This window comes from Hydra vulgaris, chromosome 11 (assembly GCF_038396675.1).
Source record: "Hydra vulgaris chromosome 11, alternate assembly HydraT2T_AEP".
Classification (NCBI taxonomy): Eukaryota; Metazoa; Cnidaria; class Hydrozoa; order Anthoathecata; family Hydridae; genus Hydra; species Hydra vulgaris.
In genome coordinates, this window is record NC_088930.1 from 24,696,784 (window position 1) to 24,714,298 (window position 17,515).

Below are 17,515 nucleotides of genomic sequence, written 5' to 3' on the forward strand. Positions count from 1 at the left end.
ATAACTCAATATTATTATCAGTAAACCACCTCTTAACTATTTTAGCTGCGTGGTGCTGAATCTTGCTGAAATACGATGATTTTAGTAAGTTCCATATGCAGTTTCACTTTATCTTTCAACACACGTAATACTTTTGTGCATTGACTTTTTTACATTTTTTAAAGAGGTGCATACCACATCGATCTTGTACTGTGATAGCACCCCATACCATAACTTAAGGAGGATGTTTGACTGTTTTTATGGTATAATTCAGATATAAGCATTCTCCAACAGATCTTCTAACATAATTATAGCCCATGCTTTTAATTTGTTGAAATACACTCCCACTTAGCTTGCAATTGTGCTGGAGTTAATAAAGATTTTTTATCTGGTCTTCTAGCAACTAAACCAAAGTCATAACACAACCTTCTCCTAATTGTTCTCAAAGTAATAGTAATACCCTTTTCCACAACAAGTTGTGATTATCTTGCAGATGCTGTGTGGGACTCAGTAATAACAATATTCTTTAAAAATCTGTTTTTTTGTGGTGTACTCAAGCATCTACCACAAATTTTGCGATTTGTTTAGTATTTCAAAATTTAAAGCATTTGGCAAGACTAAACAAATCGCAATACCATTAAAATATCTTCAAAAATCAAAATAAATCAAAATGATTTGTATCAATAATAGCAATGCCAGAAATCATTAATAATTTAAAAAACTTTAAAAAATGTAGCCGACCACTATTGTATATATATATATATATATATATATATATATATATATATATATATATATATATATATATATATATATATATATATATATATATATATATGCATATCAGTGGTGTACACTGGATTTTTAGATGTTTGAGTTTTGACACTTACAGGTATTGTGCAAACTCCAAAATTTTGTATGTTTATGCTTATATCAAAAAAGAATTGGGGTGATAAGAGCTTGGAAACAAAAAACCCCTAATTTTTGGGCCCACTCAGCTATTAACGCGGGAGCAACGAGTTTATAAAATAAACTTTCTTTATTATTTTTATCTAAATTTATATTCATCAACAAATTTCAAATTTCATGCAATAATCTCACATTTTTCAAAAACTATGACCATATAAAGCTTTAAACACCTCAATTTGAGAGGGCTGTAAACATTGCAGGGTCATAAAAACTAAACACTAAGATATATAACACTAAGATACATGCTTTTAAAAAAAAAGATTTTATTTTAAAAGTTAATAGATGTTCTTTGTTTTAGTTTTAAACATTTTAAGTAAAAACAAATTTTATTTGACAATGTTAGGTGTTAAAACCCTGTAGATCAGTTCATAAACCTAAACTTATTATGGATTCTAAATGACCAATAATTAGTTTAGTCCGATCAGAATAAAAAAAAAAAAAAAAACTTTTCTGATCCAAAGCTATAAACAAACAAAAAGGAATAAACCTTTTAGATAAAAATTAAGCTTTAAAGATCTCAATTCAAGATGTTTTTTTAATGGTTTTGGTAATATCACTAGCGCTTTAAAATCAAAACTAATCTAAGATGAGTTTTTGCTTTTTATTTTTATTTTTACATGTGGATTTTTCATAGAATAAACTAAAAAGGATTGTTGCTATGAAGTTTATTCAACCAAAAAAAATATGTAAAAAATTGCAATATGTAAAAACATTGATGTTTTGCAGAGTTGAATTTATTTTGGTTTTTCACAAGTAGTCACAACCAATAAGTCATCACAACATTAATTTTTTGACAAATTCAAAATAATGTTCAATTATATTTCTGGTTTTCTTATGTGTTATTTTGAAATCTTTTTGAGCACCATATAGATCATTGGGAAAAGGTGGAATAAACCATCCTCAACATGGAAACACTAAGTCAGAAAATATAACAGCTCCATCAAACAGAAACTCTCCTTTTTCAAATTTGTTCCGAAGGTTAAAATTTGTTAGTTCAAAAGTTATCAAATAGTTTATTTTTTTGTCACTTTTGCAATATAACAAATTTGTATCATTAGCGCACCAATAATTGCAAAACATTTTAAATTTATTAACAGACCTACATGTTGCATCATGTCACTTTCCAGGATTGTTGATTGATGCAAAAAAAAAAAAAGGGTTGAATCCACATACCATCTTAGCAATTATTGTCAAGCAATGGGTATGATGGCAAGCAATTAGAAAACCTTAGTCTGCATTGGGAGGGTTAACCAGGATTATATAAGACTCATCCAGAATACCGCATATACAGGAAAAACCTTCCAAAAACTTTTGTGTAAGTATAAAGAATCATTGGGCCACTTTATAATTGCTTGTTGAACCTAATTTTATAAGATAACAGCTATAATGACTCTTTACTAAGCATAATTAATATACTTAAAAATGTAATAAACTAGAAATTTTGAAAAAAACATTGAAAAAGACTTCTCTCTAATACCGTGGAGAGTATGATAAATAGTGCTGTTAAAGACAGTAACTGATAACATAAAAAAAAACGTTTGTGCCAATAAAATAAAGAAATATCATTATTTGGTGACATGTTTTGATTGTTTAGATCAACTGAAATACTTTGCTTGATTAACAAAGCAAATCATCTTTAAGTTTTGTTTCTAAAAAGTCTAATATGAGACTTGATTTGGTTCTTGAGTTGGGATTTGATACTGTTCTTGAAAAATGAAGTTTTTCGAGAACAGTATCAAGTCCCAAGTCAAGAACATCTTCATTAAAGGAGTGAGCATTAAACTATCATATTAAATAAATCCAAATCTAAGCCATCATTTGAAAAAATTAAATCCATATTTACACATTTTTTTTGGAGCAACAATTATTATAATGTAATAAAATGTCTAAAATGTACACTACCAACAAAAAGTTTGTGGCAAGCTAGGAATTTTTAGAAATAAGTGAATAAAAAAACTTTTTGAAGTCTAATTTCTAATTTAATTAATATGTTTAACAAAAACTAAATATTATTATACATTTTTGATCAATGATTTTTAATTAGCGTTTTAATTAAATTTTTGATTCATCAAAATAACCACCTTTATTCTGTATTACAGTTGTACAGATCCTTGGCATACGATCAATCAATTTAGACAGTTTTTCAGGTTGTATTGCGTCCCATTTTACTTGCAATATGTGCCAAAGGTCTTTCAAAGAAGATGGCTGTTCTTCTTGCACATTCCTTTTAAGTTCTTCCCACAACAACTTGATCGGATTAAGATCTGGTGATTCTGGTGGTTATTCCATTAATTTTAATATTTTCTGGCTTTGAAGATCTGCTAAATAAGTTTTGCAGATTTTGCTGGTATGTTTCGGGTCATTATCGTGGATAAAAACATACTGATCAGAAAATAACCTTTCACCAGAAGGCAGCACTTGATGTTCTAAAATGTCTATGTACACCTCTTTTGTCATAATTCCTTCAATTTTAAGTAGGTTTCCAATATTTCCCCCACCAAAACATCCCCAAACAACCACAGATCCACCCCCATGTTTCACAGTGGGTATTAAACATTCTTCCGAATACCTTTCCCCTGCAAATCTTTACACGAAAACACGACGTTTTGAACCAAAAATTTCTGTCCAAAGGACGTTTTTCCATTCTTCAATTGACCAATGTTGATCATTTTTAGCCCAATTTAGCCCTTTTGTCTTATTAATTGGTCTTAATAATGGTTTACGAGCAGCTACACGCCTATGCAAGCCAAATTTCTTCAATCGATTTTTCACAGTGGAAGTGCTAATTTTAAGATCATTAAACTGATTGTACAAAGACCTGATTTTTTTGGCGGTGTACCTTTTATTTGATTAACTAATCATTTTTATTTCTCTATCTGGTAATTTATTAGTTTTTTTAGGCCTTCCAGTATGTTTTCTAGTTGCATTTTACCAGTTTCTTTGTGTTGTTGTAATGTCCTTTGGACACAACATCTTGAAATTTTCATTTTTTTTAAATTTTCGACTTGTGAATAACCTTCTTCATGATAAACTTGAATTCTTTCTCTTTCAGGAATGTTCAATTCCTTTCGTTTATAATTTTTGCCAAATCATAAATATCAAAATTCTGTGCTCGTTATTTTTCATTTTGCTACAAAAAAGAATACCACACACAAAGTTTATTGTCATTTTAGTAAAGGTATTAATAACACTATTTCTTAACAGTGGGCTATTTACTGAATAACTGATTATTTTGACAAATCAAAACTGGTGCGAGTACAACTAGAAAACGCAAGTTAAAATTGGAAATAATTGATCAAAAATGTGTAATAATATTTAGTTTTTGTAAACATTAATTAAAGTATAAATTAGACTTGAAAATGCTTGTTTATTAACTTATTTCTAAAAATTCCTAGCCTGCCTCAAACTTTTTGTCGGTAATGTATGTTTTATTGCAACAAACTAATCTATTATTTTCATAAAAATTATCAAACAACAAGAAATATTTTGTATTTAAATATTTTTTTACGTAAAAATTTAATAAATTATATTTTTACAAAAGATTCTTTTTCTCAATAAAATCTTCAAACTGTTTATAGTATTGCCCACAGAACTTTTTAGAAATAATTGTAATTAAAACAAAATAGAAGAGGTAAAAAATTATTTAACTTTACAGGCAAACAAATTTTATTTATTTAACTTATCTAGCAGTAAGCAGTGTGAGGTTTCCAAATATTTCAGAAACAATTTATCAAATAGATTCATACAAATAACTTGCCTAACATACATTACTTTTTCGAAGGAATGAATATGAAAAAGTATACCTTATTGTGTACTTGTCGAGCTAGTTTTGCTTTGTTTATCCATACAAATTTTTTATTGCATCCTTTCCATACCTTTGGATGTAATTTTTCATTAGGTACAAATTGGCCTTTTAAAAATAATAGAAATGATTTACAATGCAAGAAAAATTTTTTATTCTAAATATTAAAATACTTGAAATATTAAAAATAATTAACTTAAAATACTTAAAATAATTAAAACGTTTGTTTAAAATACAACAAAATTTAAAAACCATTGAATTTTTTTTTGTGTGTAATATTATTTTCATATTATGTGTAAAAAATCAACAGTTATATAAACAACCCCACCACATTCCTGGTAGTACTGCACTCAACAAGTTTCTCTGTGCAGCGGCCTTGTTTGTCAAGATTTGAGTTAAAGAGTTAAAAGAGGGTTGTAACCACAAATAATGCAGTCTCATCGACTGTAGTGGCCTTCATGGCCTTGGGGAGGTTAATTAACATAAAAAAAATAATGAAAAAGCATGTATATCTGGGAAAGATTTTGAGATTATCAAATCATTTCTTTCTAACCATTATCATCTCTAGTTCCATTGACTAAATCTCACTCTCGTTTGACTCGCCATTCAGCTCATTCTTTTACTGTATCTTCAACCCTTTGGAACACTCTCCCATCTTTATGTTTTTTTTTTACTCAAACAACCTACAAATTTTCAATGGTTTCCTTGCTCTATAAGTATATTCTTTTTTTTCTAGTAACTTACAGAGCCTTGTTGAGAGTGAATCAGAATAATAATAATAAAAAAAAATCTAAAATTAAAATAAAGATTTTTTATCAAAAATTGAAAAATTATACAAAGATACACAACAATAACTTACATTTTAGTAACTTATTAAACATCAAATAATTGTTCATTGCTTCTGCTGCAATTTTAGCTACATCCTCATTAGCAAATTGCACATAACCATAACCTTTATGTCCACCAGTCTGAAATTAATTTCTTATTTATTTTTAAAGCAAAAAATATAGTTAAACATAATTAGACATTTTTTATTATTTTAACATAATTTAATTTAATATGACAGGTTCATATATTATCAAACTAAATGATAAATAAAGGTGTGGGACTCACAAAAACACTGACTTACTACTGTCTTTTAACTCTTAATAACCATTAAATTTTTATTAAATCCATATTTTTTCTTCTTTTTTTCGTTTAAAAAAGTTCCAATGTAAAACATTCAATCAGGAATATTTGAGTTTTAGTAATGAGATAACACTGAATAAATATTTACAGCCAATTGCCTAATATTTTAAAATATAAAAAAATTGATAGATTTTAATTTTACAAGAGTTTCAACTGGGTTACCCCTTATAACAGTCCTAAAAATTTCTGTAAAAGTCTGCACCTCACATAAAAGTTGATATGCTAAATTTATTTAGTAGTTAAAATTTATCATTCTCACTTAAAAAAATCAATATAAAATAGTAAAAGATACAACAAACATTGTAAAAACATAATATATTTGTTTTATATAATATAATTACAAATTGTAATATATATTAATAATCGATACAAAAATCATTGAAAAAATATTAATTTTTTTACCTTTTTGCTTCGAGCGAGACGAACTTTGTTTACAACACCAAATTGTGAAAAGTATTTTTTAATTTCATTCTCATAAAATCCACGTGGAAGGTGACCAATGTATATGGTTCCAGTTGGTGAAACATCAGAAGAAAGCTTAGTGATATAAAGAAGAAAAAAAAATTTCAAACCAATGAATGAAACATATCAACATATTTTTTGCTAAATTTTATTAAATTTTTTGAATGTGGGAGGAATTATAACTTGAAATATTGAATTATTGTAATTTAATTCAACTAATTGATGAATAATAAAAATGAAGATAAAAATAAAAACTGAAACATTTTAAAATACATTAATAGAAAAATAATGAGCTAGCTTCAAATAAACAGTTAATTTGTTACGCATTAAAATCAAACAATATTTTCTTTTATTTTTCAGAGCCCTAACTGTTACAACAAAGCATGCCAAGGTTTGTCTCTAAATAGTCTCCTAAAGAGGTCCCTAAGTAGTCTCATACACAGGTCTCATACACCTAAGAGGTCCCTAAGTAGTCTTATACACAGTCTCTAAATAGTATCCTATAAAGAAGTCATCATAGCACAAACTAAAAACTATCTTTGTTCTTGTTGCAATATATTTGGGTATAAAATTCATATTAAACAAATAATATAAGAAATCAAATACTTATAAAGATTCTAGATGTCCTTTACAAGGAAATAGGGGTCCTCCACTATAAAATAACATAGTAAATTTTAAAACTTGAATTTCACAAAAATTATGACAGATATTTTTACTTTAGACACTGCTACTGTTATAAGTGGTAGCTTATGCATAAATAAATTTAGAAAAAATTTTTTTTTTTTTTATAACACAAGACAGTGTTACAACATTTGTTAAAATGTAAAATCCTCTAAATTCGTGAGACACTTTAAATTTTCTATCGAACTGCGAGGAAGCAGAAATAAAAATTTCTAACTTATCAGCAAAAGATAATCTTGTTTAAACAAAAAATTTAACAAAAATTACTTCAGCAATTTTCTTATTAAATTCTGCTTGTTGGTCACTTTTTAATGCCAAATTTTCAATAAGAGAACCCACGAGCTTTTCTGATGCCATGTTGTAATAACAAATACTTACAATACGGACGGTTTAGTGCTTAATTATAAAGAACGGACCTCAAAGGGTTGAAGCGAGGAAATAAGGTAATTCGGGTCCGCACAAGACAATTGAAGGATTACACAGACCCTAAGCTAAGCAAAAAACCCGAAACAAGTCTACATTAAATTCTGTTTAAGGTTACTCTTTTCAAAACATGTAAGTAAGTTATTTAAATCATTTAAAATTAAATTCACGAACGATTTTAAAAATAATAACAGCTTGTCTCCCACCTTACGGGGCAGGACGAGACAAAATATGTTAAATATATATATAAATAGCAAAAATAAACAATTTAAAACAGTATAATAAAATACTATTATATAATAAAAGTATAGGTAATATAAGTATAATTCATAAAAGATTAGTAGCTTTAGCTGGAAAAATTCAATCTTTTTGGTTAACGCTTAGTTAAAACTTGACAGCCACCCACACAAATTGTTGTACAAGTTATATATTAGCACAAGACATATAATAATGCATCATAAAATGCAATATTTTTTTCCGTATTGACTGGGTGGTTTATTTTATTGCATACAACACAGTCATTCATAGGGTAACCATATTTTAAAAATACAAAACCAGAAGACAAAAATAGGAAAGATAAAAAATGGAAAAAATCTGGCAAAAATAAGCAAACTTTTCCAGATTTTTATACTAAAATTAGTTGGTCGCTGATTTCCAAATCCCCAAAATAGAACTAATATGGGCCCAAAACTTTTTTTTTTTCAAAACTTTATATCTGGACAAAAGTAAAAACATTTTTTTTTGAAAAAACCGAGTGAAATTTAAAATTTTTGTATATTGCAGTATAAAGCCAAAGAAACCAGTCTGAGCTGAAGAAATAAAAATATTTTTCATAATATTTAAAGAATTTTTGTAGACCAAATGCATTAAAATGCTCAACTTGGCTGTGTGTAAATTGTACTAAGGTTGTCTATCCATTGACTGATGTATCTGATAATGAATTTAAACTACTCTTCTCTTCAAGTAAAGTTATTATAACTGATGACTTGCCTTTATCAACTAAACTCTTTCCAGCATCGGGATTGAATGAAAACTATACTCAATTTAATTAATTTATTACATCACTTGCTCCAGTTTCTGATGAGGAACTGTTCATCTTTTAATTTAAATTGTCAATATTATGACAATAAAAAATTTTGTTCTCATAACTTTGACATACTAAACTCTATGTCCTTTTTACATTTAAACATATCCTCTTTACAAAAGCACTTTGAAGTTCTGAACATATTATTATCATTAATTAGTTTTGAAATCAGCATTATTGGAATTACAGAAACAAAGTTAAAAAAGAATCTCTTTTCACTCATCCAATTATTATTAAGGAGTATATAAGTTTTATTGTTAATTATAATATGAATTAATAACAATAATTACACAAACAAACACAAGTTAAAAAAGACGAACTCTTTAGTCTTTATCCTCGCTGAATCTTTTTAAAATTGTGTCATAACTAACACCCTCTGCTATTTCAACTTTAATGGACAAAATGGATAAAGCAGATAGTCTTTCTTGGCTCATCGTGCTTCTTAAGTAGGTTTTAATCAGTTTTAACTTTGAGAAGCTTCTCTCAGCAGAAGCTGTATTTACTGGAATTGTGAGTATGATTCTGATTGTTATGTTAAGATTTGGATATATTTCGTTAAAATTAATTTCTAAAATGTACTTTATAAGTTGCTTTGCATCATTTATATTTTTTAGTAAAGTGGATTTAAAAATTTGCAGTTCTTCATAAAGTTCATGTGGCTGTTTTCACTATTCCGAAGTATTGTACCTAAATTATTATAATGCTTGAGCAGGTCCTATTTTGGCAAAAATTTCAAATAATCGATATCGTAAATAAAACCAAAATGGTCAAAATATTCATTAAGCGCTTTGAATTGACATTCAGTGTCGATTATGACTGCGTCTATCATTGTGTTGAAAAAAATTTACTTCGTACTGTGTTTCAGCAGGATGTATAGGTTCATCCATGTGTTCATAACCAAGCATTCGTTTTTTTTGTGCTATTCTTTTTTCTTTAAATTGTGACGCAATTTCGTAAGCGCTTTTTTTCATAAACAATCGAGTATCTGCAACGCTTTTCTCAAATCCAGTATCAAGGAATTCTTGAATCCAAGTGCAAAATGTACTTAACGTATCACCAACGACTTTTAAGTTTATTGGAACTGATTGCCATAGTTTACTTATATTGTTTACATGTAATAAAATCTCATGCAACGCTTGTATAGCAACAACAAATTCGAATGTTAGCCTTTCGTTCAAAATTGTTTTGCAGTCGCTTAGAGTTTCCGAATCGTCCGTTTTTTTTTTCAAGTCATTCACACATTTAATAACATTATCGAATTGCAACATTTTACTGCTCCTATTCTACTCTCCCACTGTGTCTCTGAAAGATGTTTTAGTATTAGTTTCAATTTAGTTTTGGTAAGTTCCCAAAGCTTGCTTGACATCGAAAAGAGTAGATAGATTTTATTAATTAAAGCCGAAAAATATTTTAGCTGTTGTAGAAGAACTCGCTGAATCTATTAAAAGTAAATTCCAGCTATGACATCCGCCCGGTGTGAAGTATGCTCTTGGATTAATGTTGAGTATTCTTGTTCTGATACCTTTATTGTTGTCTACCATATTGGCGCCATTTTCATATCCCTGACCTCAACAGTTTTGTATATCCAGACCATTTCTCTATAGTTATTTTAATATGGAGTTTGCAAAATACCCTCCTGTAGTATCCCTAAAAGCAATAAAACCAACAAAGTGTTTCTCTGTCGCTCCAGTTAAGGAATTGCAAAATCTTAATATTATTGACATTTATTCAATACGACTTGCATCTCTGGTGAAATCGAGCAAAAAGACATAGTATTTTGCTTGTTTAACTCTGTGTATAATTTCATCAATAACTGTTTCAGACATCAATGTAATTAATTCAATTTGAATGTCGTGGCTCAGATAACTTTGACCAATTTGCTTTTCATTAACTCATTGCAAGTGCTCCTTTAGCGTCAGATCATATTTGGATAATAATTTAAATAAGTCTATATAGTTATCACTGTTTCTGCTAATTTCCAGGTTAAGGGATTCGCGATGACCTCTAAATGCCAGATTGTGTGAGGTTAAAAAATTTATTATATCAATCAATCAATCTTTCAATCAAATTGTACCAATATTTTTGAGATTTTCTAATTAATCCCTCGTTTTCCTCATTTACATAAGCGCTGGAACATAGGGTGCAGGATGGGCAACTGCCCACCCAAGATTTCTGCACCGAGGCAGAGGATATCTTCTGCTCCCCCCCCCTCCATCCAAAATGTCACTATCTGCGATTCAAAACAGCGATAATTTTTGCAATCCGAAGAAAAAAAACTTTTGCATTCCAAAAGAATGCAAAAGTTCTTTCAAAAAAAAAGAACTTTTGCATTTGATAAGAAAGTATTTTTACTTATCGATATTTGTATTTAAGTTCCTGATGTTGATGTGTATTATCGTGAACTTTCCTATGTTAGTTTGGAGTTCAACTTTAAAAGTTTTAATAACAAAGTATGTAGAGTCAAATACTTTTCTGTTATAAAAGAAAATATCGCCCTCATATAAATCAGTCGCTGAAAATTTTTTTCAGTTTTAAAAACGTCAAAACGCAACTTTTGAAAGTCTATTGTTTCAAAGTCATTATCCATGACAAAAAAGAGAACTAAATTAATAATTTTTCAATAGAATTCGATTAGTAAAAAAATATCATTGTACAGGGTATAGAGGACAGACTCCATGAAAATGAAATAAAATTTAAAAAAGCAAAATTTGTTTTAATGTTTAATAGTTTAATAAACAATTCTTTAACAAATCAATCAATGTCAGAAGCAAAGAAGCCCTGTTTACAGACAATAGAAGTCTTCTTTTCAAGAGCGAGGTTAGTAAGCATTTAATATGTTAAATTTAAATCATAACAGACGACTGTACTAAATAGTTGCCTAGGTTAGCTAGCATACGCAGTGTGATCATTTTACGGCAGCATTCCATAATCGCAAGACTACTGAATATATATTTTTTTAAGAAATACTAAAAGGTGAAGTGTATGTAATATCCATATCCATATCCTGATTCAGATCAACAGAAATCTATTCTTTTAACCGACTGAGCACTGTGACACAGGAAGCATCATAAAAAGTGGCCTATGCACTTTGCGCAAAGTAGGGTGTACATCAAGTAGCGAAAGTGACTAAACGATTAGATTTGTAATAAACAGTTAAACAAATAATATGATTTTATGAAAAATTATTCATTTTTTATTCGTTTCTTTAACGTAATTTGCGTTATGAATAACGAAATATAAAAAAATAGTGTGGGTGGATTTTGGACGCATATGAGGCTTATATCGCTATTAGTACCGTTATAAGAAAAATGATATTTCCTTGATTAGTTTATTTGTGAGCAATAAATCTATGATATTTCTAGAGCTAAATAATCACACTACCTAATCAAAAAAGATTTTTTCAAAATTGTAGAGTTTACATAATAATAATCAACTAAATGTAAAAGGGTCGCGTTATTTTGTAATATTCACTTACTTCGTTATTGTTTTTATAACATATAGTAGTTATAAGCAATAGCTGCCCTAAATGCTTAACTAATTACGCAAATATTTAATATTGAAATTATTACTTAATAAATTAAGTTAGTTAGGTTATAATAAAAAAACCCTAAAGAACATGACACCCTCCCCGGCCCCCTTATTGCCAAGCGAGATCCTGAAACTTCTAAATAGTTTATTAATAATAAAGAGACGCTGGTTAATAATAAAAAAAGATATATTGAGATCTCTGTTAGCAACATTCCTAAAAGATAGTCAAAAAGTTACCTCATTTTATTATCATGATTTATGCGTTTTTGTCAATATATGCTTACATTTAAAAGTAAAATCAACAATACGTGTTAAGAATTATGCTGAACTTTCTTTTATTTTTTTTACAATTCTTTATTCGAAAAATATTTAACAAGTTATGAAAAATTATATCTTCTTTCACATTTCGGAACCAGTTCAATTCAAAGTATTTTTTTACATTTTCAGTTAGTCAAAAAGTAAAAGCTTGTGTTAACCGAGTGGCAAGGTATAGCCAAGTCATGTTGAATTGGTTTAAGATTGTCAATTAAGTACAATATTGAGTTTAGCTGGAAAATTGATCGAAAGTGATTATTTTTACAAAATGTACAGTACAAAAAACTATAGGTTGTTCTGTTCTCTAAAAAGCTCGTCAGGGAGGTCATCAACTGTAAAAATTGATTCATGGGTTGTTTCTACAAATAAAAAAAGAGGTTTCTCAAAAAAGCAATTTTTATTAGTCATTATGCTGCCACAATTTGAGCATAGTCTTTCCTTTTGCATGTTTAGAACGACACCGCTAATATCTCATTCAAAAAAAATGTCCATTATTAGTCTCTTCTGAGTAGATTTACAGTTTTTGCATTCAGTTGTGGCTTCATAAAATTGTAAATCAGCAAAATACTTAATAAAAAACTCTATTCAGATCCGAAACAATCTATTAGAAAGCTTCCATCCATACATATAGACGGTAAAATCATACAGATTTCAATTACCCAATTAGTTTTGGCTTCATCCCATTCATCTTTATCTATTAGCTGAATTATATCATACAAAGATTTTTTTAAGGACCTACTTTGAAAAAGGTTTATTAAGTTTGGTCCGAGTTGAACTGATGTCCAAAGAGATAAAATAAAATAATCTATTGTACAAGTGTTATTAATAACGAGAGTTGTTGAATTAGACTTTATTGTACATTTAGATCCCCGTTTAGGTACTTTTGAGAAGAACCATTCTAGGTTTTTATATTTATTAGGTGATTGAAAAGTTTTGAATCTCTTTGGTGATGACAATATCTGTAAGGAATCATCTGTAAAAGTACTCTCCTTGTCAGAGTTTTAAGCTTTATCTAATTCTAACTCACTCGACCACGCTATACTTTGTGACCTATTGCCATTTTTTTTATTTTTAGTTTTCTTTTTGCAGACTCATCATCTTCATTCTCATCGTCACTCGTCTCCAATACAGACAACTTTGGAAAAATAGACAACACCGAACCAGCTGGACTTTAGAGTTCTTTGATTTTTTTTTTGTCGTTTGAAAGAAATAAAGTAACGCTTGCTATTCCTGTTTTACAAGTACAATACCAAGAAGCGATGCTGAGTTGATCATTGATGTTGGATAAATACTTAATGTGTACCATTTATTTAGTTATTTTACTGTGTCTAGACCCGACATCAACGTTTATTCTTTTAGAATGTTGAGTTGAATTGATTTTTCCATTAAGTCTTAACTCGTATTTTCTTTTGTTAAGATGCTCCGATATATAACCCAAGCTTTGTCAAAGCTGATAGGAACCTATAGTTATAAAGGTTTGCATTGTGCTTTGATTAAGTACCAGAAAATCTTTACTACCATGAGATTCCAATTTAGTATAGGCACTTTTACGGTGAAGCTTCCTTTTTTCAACTGATGTTTCAAGTAAATTCTCTTTGTTAAGACTCTCTTTCATAATTTTAATAATTTCTACTTTGTTGTCATTATCGGAGAGTAATCTTCCAAAATATTTATTAATCAACGCGGCAGCAATCAGGTAATCATCTACCGTATGAACGAGGCTTATGTTGCGAACCTTATCCAAGGATCGAAACGATTGCTTAAAAAGCTATAAATAACTTTGATAACCCATTGAGTCTTTGTAACGAAGCATGATTGATTTGCTTCCAAAATTGTTAACTGTTTCTGGTCTTTTCTAAGACATGTTGGCATTTTTGGATCAAGTTTATAATCTTTCTTAAGCTCTTCGAAACAATCACGGAATCCGCGATCCAATATATTGACGTCGTTTGGTCGAATTAAAGAACATAAGCTTTGATCCTTGATTAGAATCTCACCTAATTTCGTCGCGTCATTTTTAGTTACTTCGTAAAGGCCATAAACATCTAAGATATATCCGTTAGAAGTACATATCACAAATAGCTTTACCAAGTGTTTCTCTTTTTGGACACTGTATGTTTGACGCTGAAAATTGTTATTGCTACTTTGACAATAGCAATAAGTTCCATCTGTTATTAATATCAATTGATCATCACTTGTTTGAAAAATCTCTTTAGCAATAAGGCTATTGTTTTTTAATAATTTATTTCTTTGGTTGTGGTTCACGCTTAGATTATTTGGAACAAAATCAACGGTAAGTGACTCTCTGAATTGCTGAAGTAACTAACTTATATTAAATTCAAGTTAAAAAACATTGATATTATCAAATGATCCAACCCAGTTTTGAGCCAGAATAGATATATTGCCAAAGCCTGGGTTTTAGTGCGCTGGACCAAATTTCTCATTAAATCAAGTGATTCATTTATTTTAATAAATTTCTATCTTGTAAATCCAGTTATTCTGAGATATTTATACTCAATTAAAGTTGTTTTATCCATGAAATGGTAAAAATACGAATTTTAAAGTAAGGTAGAGCGGGACTAGTTGAGCAACTTTTACTAAATCAAACAGATCTCATGAACGGTGCGTCGAATTTACATAATTTTTTTAATATTTGAAAGATAAATTAACCTGCTAAAAATTTCTTAAGAAAAAAGTATAGTTATTTTTTTGAGAAGATATTGCCTAAAGTTTGCGGAGCTGCTCAACCTGCCCCAGCGGGGTAGGTTGAGCAATAGTGTGTGGTAAATTCAAAAATTACCAAACAAATAAATATGCATGGTACGATATTTGGGTGAATCATCAATAATACTTTCATTAACAGTAAGTGTGTGTATTCTTTATAAACTTTTATTTTAACACTTTAATTGCGTAAAACGTAAAGTGAAAAAAGAGAAAAAATTAAATAGTAAGAAAGTGTCATAAAATATAAATATGTCATTTTATACAACTACCTTGAACTTTAAAGCTCGATTTAAAAATTACTAATTTTAAAAATATACATAAATAATGATCCGCTCTATTATTTCTCATCAAAGTTGTTTATTTGTGTTCGATAGTTCAGTTTTATTTATTTCTCTCAAAGCTGCTCTACTTACTCCTACTTGACAAGGTGACGCATTTCTTAAATTTTATAATATAACAGTAAAACTTTAGTAAAAAGTTAATTTTAATTGAAAGTTCGATAAATTGGTAAATTATCAACACTTAAGTGATGGCAAATAAAAAAGTTTATAAGCATACAAGAAATTTTTTTTTACTTTTTTTGGTCTAAAATAGAAAAATCTTACTCAGCTTCTCAGCAATCTTTTGTTGCGCATTGTATTAACATTCTAATTCCCTAACTTGCATCCATTAGATGTTTTGTCATGTGATGCGTAGTTTTTAAGATATTTTAATTGCCCAACTTGCCCCTATGCTCAACTAGCCCCACTCTACCCTACAGAATTACGAATTGTTTAGAAAAGATTTTTAACCTCCTTTTTTTTGAGTTTTAGGGGAAAGGCGCCTATGTTGGCATAGCGCCTATGATGGCATACCGCTCATATTTCCATTAAAATTGGTTTTGGTGAAAAAGTGATTAGACTTACATGACTATACCGACTTTACATTAGTTTTAGTGAAAATTTGTCCCTTGTGCACAAATATTGCTTTTATAATCAACAAAAACTGATTTTGGGATATGCTGTTGTAGTCTTATTCCCTTCATATATTTAAAATTGTGATTTTATTATTAACTGTGCAGAAAGGGAATTTTCATGCATTTTATATCCAATTTTAGTGCATTTAGTGGAGTAATTACTTTAATTTTATTTTTTGAACAAGGCAAACACAGCTTGTTTTAATGAAAATGATGACATATGATCTTCCCGAGATGGCATACTGACAAGCTGGGTGTGTTGCAATTCTGACGTTTTGAGAAAATCTTTTTTTTATAATAAAAACTTTTAATTTTTTAGTAAAGTAAAAAGAAAGCGACGCTCCAAAAGTTTTTTTTTTTGGTCCAAAAAGAACATAAAACGCAATATATCCTATGTACATGCGCGAAACTTTACAATGCTGCTGTGTTGCATGAAGTGGTAAATTAGGATGGTTCCGAGTAATTTCTAGCTTTTCTGAGGAAAGGCTCTAAGGTTAAATGAAATCATCAAGTTACCCTTGATCCTAACCATCCCCATCCTCCTCTATGCCATCATAGTAGTAGTGTTTGCCTATGATGGCATATTTGTGCTTTTTAATTAAAATAGGAATAGCTTATAAAAAAAAAAAAACCGATCAAAACTCCGAGAGTTATTATTGTTCTACATGTAACAAAGAATGTATCCATATCAAAACTTTTATTGTTTGTCTTTATGATACTGAATAATGAAGCTTCAAAGATAAATATGCCATCCTAGGCGCCTTTCCCCTATATCAGCTTTACCAATTGATAACATCTCCATACTTTGTTTGAATAATTTGACGATTGACATAGATAAATACTGCAACACACCAGCAGGCACACAACGTTGTACTAACGTTGTATTTATGTTAAAATTGCGTTTTACGTTACTTTAAGTTTATTCAACGTTGAGTCAACGTAATCTTTTTAACGTAAAACGTTAAAAAAATATAGAAGTATTAACCTAACATTTTAACGTTGAGCTTACGAACGGATAACGTAAAAAAACGAAGAAATATTAACGTAGTTCTGCTAATTATAAAAAAATCTACTGTAGTATTTTCCTTTTTTTTCTTCTTTTTAAAGATAGCGTAGGTAATAGAATATACAATAGAAGTCAAAAGAACGCCTCGTTTTCAAATTTAAAACAGTTGCCGTAATTATAGTCAGCGCATCAGCGGCATGTTATATGAAATCGTAGCCGTAATAGGACATTTTTTGTAAATGTTACAATATTCCTGTAAATGCTACAACATTCCTGTAATATTTATGTTATTATCGTATCATCATTATGAATATGAATTGTAGAATTTTGTTTCATAAGCTGTGTTATTATCTATTCTTATTTGTATATATTATAAATTACCATGTGATTATTATTTTG

At 29.0% G+C, this 17,515-nt stretch overlaps 1 protein-coding gene across 1 annotated transcript in view; it reads right to left on the reverse strand.

The window, feature by feature from the left end:
* LOC100206584 (MKI67 FHA domain-interacting nucleolar phosphoprotein-like) overlaps positions 1–7,499 on the reverse strand; it is a 28,293-nt gene extending 20,794 nt beyond the window's left edge. The window contains exons 1-4 of the mRNA XM_065810533.1: positions 7,349–7,499; positions 6,341–6,475; positions 5,610–5,718; positions 4,752–4,858 (exon numbers count right to left, since the gene is read on the reverse strand). Of these exons, the coding sequence (XP_065666605.1) occupies positions 4,752–4,858; positions 5,610–5,718; positions 6,341–6,475; positions 7,349–7,438 (441 nt within the window). The 5' untranslated portion in view covers positions 7,439–7,499. The remainder of the gene's footprint in view (positions 1–4,751; positions 4,859–5,609; positions 5,719–6,340; positions 6,476–7,348) is intronic.
* Between the last annotated feature and the right edge of the window lie 10,016 nt (positions 7,500–17,515).